Source organism: Arvicola amphibius, chromosome 13, assembly GCF_903992535.2.
Source record: "Arvicola amphibius chromosome 13, mArvAmp1.2, whole genome shotgun sequence".
NCBI lineage: Eukaryota > Metazoa > Chordata > Mammalia > Rodentia > Cricetidae > Arvicola > Arvicola amphibius.
Window position 1 is genome coordinate 35,715,951 of NC_052059.1, and position 10,735 is coordinate 35,726,685.

Consider the following 10,735-nt stretch of genomic DNA (forward strand, 5'->3'; position numbering starts at 1 on the left):
TTCCAGCACTGGGGAGGCAGAGGCAGGCAGATCTGTGAGAACAAGGCCAGCTAGTTCAAGGAGTCTGTCCTGAAACTTGTTCTGTAGACCAGGCTGGTCTCAAACTCAAGAGATTCATCTGCCTCTGCCTCCCGAGTACCGAGACTGAAGGTGTGTTCCAACACCACTCAGCTCACAACACAAATTTTTTAAAAGTTGTAAAGATAAATAGATACTCAACAGATATATGAAATAGATTTTTAAATGTTTTCCTTAGGGGCTTGAAGAGATAGTTCAGCGGTTAAGAGCACTTGCTGCTCTTCCAGAGGTCTTGAGTTCAATTCCCAGCAACCACATGGTGGCTCACAACCATCTATAGTGGAATCTGATGCCCTCCTCTGACATAAAGGTGTACATGCAGATAGAATACTCACATATATAAAATAAATAATTAAAAAACGTTTTCTTTGTTCTTTTCTTGGTGTTGAGGATCAAACCCTGAGCCTTGAGTGTGCAAGGCAAGTTCACCCTATCACTGAAGAAACTTGATTAGAGGATGAAAGCAAAATACCACTTTGTGAGCAATCCTAAGAATTCAAATTCAAACCAGATGTTTCTCTGTTATCATGCTTTAGAATTTGAAAAATTAGTCAACTTTAACATTTTTAGGAATGAGAAAAATGAGACACTGGAAATTTAAAAAACTAAATTATTTTAGTTTTATAAATTATCATTCTATGTTTTCTTCACCTCAACACACTCTGGTGCTAGAGCTGGATGTGGTGGTGCACATCTTTACAAATCCCAGTACTCTGGAGGGAAAAGCAGGCAGATCTCTAGGAGTTCCAGACCAGCTGCTCTGCATAGTGAGTTTCAGGACACCCAGGGCTACACAGAGAACCTGTCTCAAATAGGCAAACCACTGGCTCCTGGTTTAAGGAGCAATAAATTAAAAAATTAAGCCAGGCAGTGGTGGTGCACGCCTTTAGGCCCAGCACTTGGGAGGCAGAGATAGGTAGATCTCTGTGAGTTTGAGGCCAGCCTGGTCTACAAGAGCTAATTCTAGGAGAGGCTTCAAAAGCTACAGAGAAACCCTGTCTCGAAAATAAGTAAGTGGGGTTTTTTTTCCAATGACCTGCTTTCCTGATTATGGAAACTCTTACCATTTATGTTGGTAACACAAGGAGACAATATGCAGTCACATCAGCAGTATGAAAACATCTGAAGCATGTATTTTGCTTTAAGATTTAATACATACATGGCCTTTTTGGACAATACTCCTCTTATATTTATAAAGTGCTTATGTGTCAAAGCCTTTATATATACTAGCTCATTTGAGTTCAAGTCATTTATATTTAATAACTAAATACAAATTTTAGATGTCAAGTTTGCGCCTTTGTTGAGGCTGCATATCAATTTTTCATTTCTGTCAGAAATTAAAGGTTTTATTCGTTTTATGAATAGGCTCATGATGCATTTTACTCAAATATTGGAGCCGTGTGTCCTGTAGGAAATGACTAATTCTTTTTGTAGCGGTATCCTTAGCACAGGCACAATTGTTCTTAGCCAGAAATAGGTGTCATATGATTTCGATTGGAACCGTGAAAAGATAAGGAATGACTCAGAGTCCAGAACAGAAAAAGGCAGTTCGACCAGACGAGATAGGAAGTAACTATTGCCATCTTTTAATCCTAAATCCTACTTTTAAAAAGCTGTTTGCTAAATCAGCCTTCAACCATTTTGAGAACAATGACATTTTGTTTTGTCCTATTTTTGGTTCAAATAGGATCTCACTGTGTAGCTCAGGCTAGCCTGGAAAACTTACAATCCTAGCTTCCACCTAGAGTGTCTGAAGTAATTTAGGTTCTCAGAAGTCCAAACTATTGATACACAGAAGCAGAAGTTAACTGAAGTAATTCTAAATCTTACAAACGGCAGCCCTGGAAACCACAGTACACTGGCAGTCAGTTCTTATCCAGAAAGACTTCAATATTGCTAGCTGTGTCACTGAACAAGCAAGTTTTATGCACTTAACAGACAACCAAATAAAGCATAAAGCCAGGAAGCCTGCAGTTTAAAACCAGCTTTATTTGTAACTAGCAACATACAAATCATTTATCTATAAATAGCATCTATTCCCTAATTCACAAATGTTTCACAAAATCAAAATCCTTCCCAAGAAAATGTGTTTGTAAGCCAAGATATTACTAACATTTAGCCTAAGCTTTAACTCAAGAGTTGAGAAAGATGAATTTGAGAATCTGCCTTTTATACATCAATTGCGGAATTTAATTGTGCAGATGAATAATCTGGTTGAGTACGCATCACTAAGTTTCCACCTTACAAAACAGTTATCAACAGAAGTTACTATGGAAGAAAAAGTTGGCCCCCACACAGGGAAAAACAGCTTTCTAAGTTAGGGGTAGTTCTTATAACATTCCCGATACAGATGGCACAAAATTTACTTAGGCCACTGAAGCCTACCTACACTTGAGAAACCATTGAGCTGAATGTTTTACACTTCCACACAGCCAATCAAAATGACAATACATTATCTATGGCATTGTTTTGTTATTTTATTTTTGTTTTTCATTAAAAAAAAAAATCACGTCCCTGTCCTGGAGCAGATTCTTCTGTCCTCTACCAGAGATAAGCATTTTGTCACTAGAGAGTAAAAAGGAATTTGCATGTTATTGAAGAAAGATTCAGGAAGATAATTCTAAAAGAGTATAGAAAACTTTATAGCATAAAACATTTGTATATGTACACCATTTGTTGTGTGTATTATGACAACCATATGTATTAGTAAACCTTCAAAAGGTAAGCACCTAAAATGTAACAACGCCAGTTTTACGTGGTTTACTTTCTGACTTTCCCTTACATATGGCGACTCAAACAAAAACTGGAGCAAAACTCACAGTGAAATACAAAATAGAAACAGACACCATAATTAAAATGGCCGCGTATCCCACTGTTTAGGAAAAAACTGAACACAGTTTTAACCGCTGGCCCCAGATGCCACCCGCCATCCTCTTAAGCTCTTTACCTCTCAACTTTCAGTACAAAAATATCTTCAAGCTGACAATCAACAACATTTACAGGAACTTAAAAAATGGACAATAGCTCAATATTACACAAAAACAGTTCTCTACACAGCTTGAAGTTTGAAAGTTCTTTGCTGGCACTTGAGTTGATAAACACTACAACTACTGGTCAATAAAATACTGCCTTTAGCTTATACATATTTTCAAAACCAATATTACTTCACATACATCAAAGAATAAATCACTTTCTGCTGATAAAACCTCTAAGATGAATACTAAAACTATATAGCCAAAATATTTCAGGGAAGCAAACAAACTTTTTAAGACAGTGCATGACCAATGAGAAATTTACATTATTTAATCATGTCCAGTGAAGAAAAGGGTTGTTCCTCTGAGTCAAAGCCTTTAACATGTACAGATCAAAGCTGACTTTATAAAGCAAGTTACCTTTTACATTTGTTTGGTTTAGAAGGGTGCTTAAATTAGTGACACTACTAGAAGTTTTTTTATTTTCAAGGTAAGAAATAGGTCATATTTAGCACATATAAAAACAGCGGAATCCTGATTTTTTAAATTTTCTGTGACTATGTAAGCCCACTGAACACATTATCAACATGGAATCACTAGTTACCTTACTAACATTTCTTTCTTTGCAGAAAGGAGAGCATACTAAATTTTAATAACTATAACTGAGAATACTACAAACCTACTTAAAAATGTTACCTTTCATTTTTCTGAAGGAAAATGTTAACACCTTCAAAATCCAACAATTCTCAGTCCAGTTTCCCTAGTAATAAATATCTTATACCACTAGGCAAGATTTAACTAAATTAGGAAAATTAAAATATGAACATACTAATTAACAGCCACAACAAATCCACTAACAGGTCACTATCCATTTTAATCACGGACTTTCAGCACAGTAAATTACTCAAGTTGATTTCAAGTCAAAAATGTATAAATTTTGTATACTGTATTAATATTTCAAATTGCTACCCTTTCTAAACCAAATCTCCAGTCCTAATCAACTTTGTCTTTTACAGGAAAAGGTATCATTTTTAAGATACATTCCATACAGTAGAAACATCTTCCTGTCTCCAAAGATTTACAAAGAACCCTGCTGATCTGGTGCATTTCGCTGAGGTGCAACCTGAACCCAGACTTCATCGTCAGAAAACGAACTTGAACTTCCCGACTCCGAGTCCAGTTCGCTGAATCCATCCAGGTCCCACTCAGTGCTAGACTCACTCCTTGCATCATCTTCCTCAGTGATGAAACTCTGACCGGGTTCAAGACAGGAAGGATAAACGCGAGCGCACAAGCAAATAAAGCCAGAGTCAAACTGCAAAAGGCCTAACATGGTACCTATGTTAATCCATAGGTCTTCCCTAGTATCGTATTCATAGACTGTCACACGGTTCTTCTTCCACTGGGGGGTGGTAGAGGTGATGAGGAGCAGCTTTTGGTCGTGATTGACGATCTGGTAATTGTGAGTCTCTGAGTCCAGGGGAATGTTACAAATCCGCCTCCACTCTCCTCTGGCTGGGTTGTAGACCTTCATGACTGGGATGTCACAAATACAGTAGATCTCATCTTTGAAGACACAGGCTTCCTGAAAGTCACTCCGTTTAAGAGACGCACAATTCAGCCACATATTATGGCTAGGGTCATAGCAGAGCATGCGTTTACTGTTGACGGCGTAAAGATAGTTCTGGACCACTATCAGTTCAAAGGAATAAAAGGAATGGGGTACAGGGGCCACCAGCGCCCACTGGTTCCTCTGAACGCTGTAGCATTCCACTTCCTTCAACTTAACTCCAGTAATTGGGTCTCGCCCGCCCAAAATGTAAATGTAGCCATTCAGATATGCCACGTCCATGCCCTCCCGACACAGCAAGCGGTCTGCCAGTTGATGCCAACTATTTTGGGCCGGCTTATAGACCCATAGGTCTTTCCTGGGCTGGGCGGCGAGATAGATGTCATGGTCTGGAGAGACACACACAGCCGAGGAGGTAACGGTCTTCGTGTGTGCCAAGCTGGTCAAAGGAGACGGCATTGTGTAAATATCTCCCGAATAGGGGTCGTAGCACAGAAAAGGATCTCTGGGGTGTCCGAAAAAGATCACCATCTCTTTGGCACACATGCCCAACCTCTGGGGTGGATTCTCTGCTACAGACACCACAGAGCTGCTGCTGCTGCTACTGCTGCTGGTGCTATTGCCGCTGCTGCCACCACCGTGGCTGCTGTTGGGCTTGGTCGCCACTGACTTGTACAACCGATCCCCAAAGCGCAGCTGCAGGAGCGCCCCTTCGATAATGTCCAGGCAGTACTTCTTCACAATGGGCTTGGTCAGTAGTCCTCCCAGGTAGTCCTGATCCTCTGCCGGGAAGTGTGCCCAACGAACGCACTTGAAGACTTCGGCAGCGCTGGGGCCCCGCTCTTTGGGAGCAGCCTCGAGCCACTGCACGGCCACGTGACACACCGTCTTCTCGCTCTCCACGTCCAGACTGTCCAGGCGCAGGACGGCCAGCAGCTGTGCCAGGGTCAGGTCGGCCAGCGTCTCCTCCCGAATGGAGCCCATCCTGCTGAGCTGCTTGAAGTTGTGAGCGATGAAGGACTGGGCCTGCGAGCGCAGCTTGTGGTGGTCAAAGGCGTCGGCGAACTTGAGGATGGCTGTGCAGTTGGTCAGGTCGAGGCGGCGGGCGAGGAAGGAGGCGCAGGCTTCGCGCACGTACTCCAGCTGCAGCATGTCGGAGGCCGCGTACAGGCGCTGCACGTTGGCCTCGCTGAGCGCCACGCGACCGGTGTAGCAGTAGTCGACCAGGACCTCGAAGGACTCGGCGTCCACGTCGTGGATGGTCACGCTGGCCTGCTGGCTCTCGTACATGCCGCCGGTGAACATGCTCTTGAAGTAGGGGCATGCCGCCGCCAGCACGTTGCGGTTGCACGAGAAGAGGCGGCCCGTGCCGGGCCCGCTGCCGGGCGTCACCACCTCGATGGTGACATCGCACAGCAGCCGCGCGTCGTAGAAGGACTTGAGCTGGGCCAGCAGGGCTGCAGAATGGGCCGTGTCCTTTAACTCCTCCGGGCCCGTGAAGAAGGCCGACACCGAGGGTTTGGAGATCCTCTTGGGTCGCCTCCCGCCGCGGGGACTGGAGAGGCGGCGAGAGCGCGGGCCGTCTTCCCGGGACTGCATGGCTGGAGATGGCGGCGGGGCGCCGAGGGCGAGAACGGCTGCAGACGCCCGGCTCCTCCTCACGCCTCCCTCGCCGACGCCGACGGAGGCGTCCCAGAACAGACTCGGCTCGCGGCCGCAGTTACTCCGCTTGAGCCTCCGCGGCGGTGCCGCCTCCCTTTATCGCGTAGCCCGGGCCTGACTCACCGTTTCCCTTCGCGCCCTTTCTCTGCTCCGCTCACCCCCACACGACCCCGGGCTCCAGCCGCGAGAAACAGCTTCTGCCGCGCTGGCGAAACCGGTAGGTGCCCGGACGAACTACTCTTCCCAGGTTGCCTTTCGCGCGCCTCGATGCACGACGGGATCCAGGCTCGCGGACCAAAACAGACGACGGGCCGCAGCAGCTTTGCATCTTGGGAGTTGTAGTTTGGGTACTGTTTCTGTTGCCTCCTGTCACAGAGGTGGAAAGCAGTTAGTACCGCGAATTTGATGCTTAGGATTTCAGCCTAGCCTAGTGATCCACCCTTTGATCCCTCACTAGTGAGGCTGAGACTGGAGGATCTCTGTAGATTTGTGGCCAGCATGATCTACATAGTGAGATTCATAGCTAGGGCTGTTACAAAGGGAAATCCCTTGCAGGTGGGTTAGGGGTGGGGGTGGGGCGACACAACAACAAAAAAACCTAAATAAATAAAAATGCTTCCAAGTTCAGAGTAAAAGTACTCATTCTACATTCTTTGATTGTGACTAAAATGCAAAATCAGCTTTTTTATTATTTAATAAAAGACAGCTGGGCAGTGATGGGGCACGCCTTTAATCCCAACTCTCAGAAGCCCGAGGCAGGAGGATCTGAATTTCAGCCTTGCATGTCTACAGAGTGAGTTTCAGGACAAACAGAGCTACACAGGGAAACTCTAAAAAAACCGAAGGAAAAAAGAGACATCCATTCATAAAAAAAAAAAAAAAAAAAAAGAACAAGACTGGGTTTCTCTGTGGCTTTGGAGTCTGTCCTGGAACTAGCTCTTGTAGACCAAGCTGGCCTCGAACTCACAGAGATCCACTGCCTCTGCCTCCCAAGGGTTGGGTTTAAAGGCGTGCGCCACCACCACCCAGCTCAATTTTTTTTCAAGACAGGGTTTCACTGTGAAGCCCTGGCTGTCCCAGAACTCACTCTGTAAACCAGGGTGGCCTCAAACGCAAGAGATCCTCCTGCCTCTGCCTCCCAAGTGCTGGGATGAAAGGTGTGTGCCACCACCGCCCATCAAGTCTCGAATTTTTTTTTTTTTTTGAGACAGGGTTTCTCTGCAGCATTTTTTTTAGAGCCTGGCCTGGAACTAGCTCTTGTAGACCAGGCTGGCCTCGAACTCAGAGATCCGCCTGCCTCTGCCTCTCGAGTGCTGGGATTAAAGGCGTGCGCCACCACCGCCCATCAAGTCTCGAATTTTTTATACTAAGTAAAAGAAGACAGATAAAGAATTGTCCATTCAGGATACCTTGCTCAGCCTAAATATGGTAGGGAGGGCTTTGGACCTTCCCCAAAGCAATGTGCCTTACCCTCCCTGAGGAGGGGGAGTGAAGGGAATGGAAGGAGGGGAGGGAGTGGAAACTGAAATTGGTATGTAAAATGAAAAAAAAAAGACTGTTTTTTAAAATAAAATAATTGTCCATCCAGATGGCAGACTTCCAGGCCGGTGAAAATAAGCTTCCATGAACAGTAGTCATGAAAGCAGCCAGTCTTGAGTGAGGGGGGAGGTGGTAGATTGCTAGATTAGAACAAAACATGAGGAAACTTTGTGAGATGGAGCGACGGTTTCCTTCTGTTTGAGCAGGTGTTCCTACAGATGGAAGCAACGGGCAAACTCAATGCAATGTTTTCGGATCTGAGCTTTCAATGTACAATAAATTATATCAAGCGTCAGGAGTTTCCTCATAATCCTTGGCACTAAACAACCTTTAGGAAACTTTTCTAGGAAATCATCTCGAGCATAGTTCAATCATAAAGCAAGGCTCTTTTCAGCTAGAAGTTTAAAGGTCAACATCATTGCAGCTCATACAGACAATTGCTGCAGATGTGGTCCTCTGCGCCCCTAGGGGATGCTCAATGATGCGCAAACCAAAGTCGCAGGATGCCAGCACCTTTAGGCATCCTGCCACAGCTTTATCCCTAACATGCTCCTTGTCACTGGCTTCTCGAAGTTTCAAGTTTTCTTGTAACTGACATAATCGCCTACAGCAGAATCCTTATTTGTCTCTGTTCATGAATGTTTTCAACAGTGGCATCAACTCAAGGCGCTCCTGAGGTCAAAGGTCTCTTACTTCTTACTCCATTTCTGGGCTGGTTGACTTCATTCCTGCTCTCTTTCCTGGTGTCTCCCATGGGGCAGACCTGTCGGAGATCAGCTTCGACAAGGATACCACTTACCAGGGTAGGTGCATGGGGATTAGAAAAATAGTAAAGAGAACGAAGATGCGAGTGAACATAATAAAACAGAAGCATAGGACAGTACCGGGAGGGAGTTCCAGTGAATACTGAAAATTACCTGTGTTTAATTTCCATTTGATTAAATATCCTGACCCCTAAAGGTAGGAGTAAGATAAAAACTGCATTCACATGATACAAGGAATGAACTGACCAGTTGAAGGATTACAGGGTACTTTCTTAGTTAAACTTTCTGTTGCTAAAACAAGACAAGTAACACTCACAGTCTAGACCAAAACATTCTGTAGGCAAACCACTCCCTGGGTGGAATCCACAGTTATCACACTAAGGGAGTAGGAACCTAGTTGGATTCTTAGACTTTTGTTTGAGACAGAAACAGATCTACTTTTTTTGAGCCAAAATTTTTATTTATTCATTTCTTGCACTTGAAGTACTCTTCGATGACATCCTTGGCCTGAGATTCTTTGCCATAGTCCTTAACCACCACACAACTGCAACCAGCTACTTTCCGTGGCTTTCCCTCTAGATCAGTTTTACAGAGGCCTACTCATTCCCCGAGTTTCTTGTAATCAACCTTAATTAGGTTGATTTGGTGCTCAGCACAAAGGGCCTCCACCAACTTGACATACATAGGCTCATCACAGTTGGATGCAAGCACACAGAGATGGGCTTGGCGCTTGTCTAAGGCTTTGGCAGCTTCGCAGACGCCACGTGCGAGGCCATCGTGGATGAGGGCGGTCTTCAGCACCTCTTGAAGAGCAGTGCTGACGTCCATTACACCTCCAGCAGCAATGCCTTCCTTGGCCATGGCCATGGAGGTGGATTACAGGTGAGGCCGAATCTTGAACGCACCCGTGGCTCCGCCTCCGCACAACTCGGCGGAGGCAGGGGAAAAGCACAGGTCTACTTAATACCTGAACTACCTGGTCTGGTTATTAGCCACACCTGCTGTCTGAACTGTTGACAACAGTAGTAGTATATTATTTGTATTTTGATAAATAAATCTTGCCTGACAACCAGAGGAAAAGCTAAAGCCACTAGAGGTCAGGCGATGACGACACACACCTTTAATCCCAGGATGTGGGAGACAGTCAGGTGGATCTCTGTGAGTCCAAGGCCACCCTGGGCTACTCAAGATCAGTGCAGAGAAAGATCCAGGTGGTGGTGGCTCATGCCTTTAATCCCAGCACTAGAGAGACAAGGAGAGGAGAAGAGGCTTAGTCAGGTCAGTTTGCGGTTGCCCGGCCTTGGTAGAGGTAAGACTTCTCTAGTGGCTTGGCTGCTTTACTTTTCTGGTTTTGGGTTGAACCCCAGTTTCTGTCTCTGAGTTTTTATTATTCGTGCTACCTTGAGAGAGCAGAACTCTCTGATCTAAATCAGGGTGGAATGGAGCCTTGGCCTTTGTTTGAGGTAGAAGCAGATCTACTTCTTAATACCTGAACTATCAGGTCTGGATATTGGCCACACCTGTTATCACCTGTTTTCTGAACTGTTGACAATAACCTTGAAGGAACAGAAAGAAGTTCCAACTCTCTTCCCTTTAGTCAAGGCAGAATGGACCCACGCCTATGGGCCCTGTCAAGACCTCCCATTAGGAGTCTGCTCCAGACTGGTGTCCCTAGGCTCCCTTCTTTCTGTAAATTGAACTCAGCTTTCTGCAACCCATTTTCCTAGTTTTTATTCTAATCATGCTAATGTATACTATATTTTACCTGTTTAGCCTTTAAGGCAAGGGATATACATTTCATTAAAAGGCTGCATAAAAAACATAGTACCTGATCGCCTCAAAACGTAGGCTTCAATGCCATTTAAAAGTTGAGTCACCACTACCTCCTCTTCAACTTCATCTGACACCCACTCTCCCCCTGTTCCTGCCAATCAGTGTCAAGTGCATCACCAGGCACTTCCATTTCTACAGCCTGGCTCATCTCTACTGCTTTTATGCTGATTTTTGGATAGAGTTCATTCCATTTTTATATTCAAAATGATTCTACATCACCTTCTAGTAATTAATTGTCATTAGAGTTTTAATAAGACCACTCTCCCTCAGTTGAAGAGAGCCTGGTTTGTGGGCTGCCTGCAAGCATCACTTCTGTT

General features: G+C 44.8%; 1 protein-coding gene and 1 pseudogene across 1 annotated transcript; both read right to left on the reverse strand.

The window, feature by feature from the left end:
• Positions 1-2,047: 2,047 nt before the first annotated feature.
• Kbtbd7 (kelch repeat and BTB domain containing 7) lies at positions 2,048-6,546 on the reverse strand. Its single transcript, XM_038310003.1, has one exon. The coding sequence runs from the start codon at positions 6,217-6,219 to the stop codon at positions 4,129-4,131; it is 2,091 nt and encodes a 696-aa protein (XP_038165931.1). The 5' UTR covers positions 6,220-6,546; the 3' UTR covers positions 2,048-4,128.
• A 2,485-nt stretch (positions 6,547-9,031) lies between these two features.
• On the reverse strand, positions 9,032-9,716 carry LOC119800306 (annotated as a pseudogene).
• Positions 9,717-10,735: the final 1,019 nt, after the last annotated feature.

Bases quoted from the DNA above. Each gene is read 5' to 3' on its own strand.
- Kbtbd7 (XM_038310003.1), bottom strand. From the start codon at position 6,219: ATGCAGTCCCGGGAAGACGGCCCGCGCTCTCGCCGCCTCTCCAGTCCC.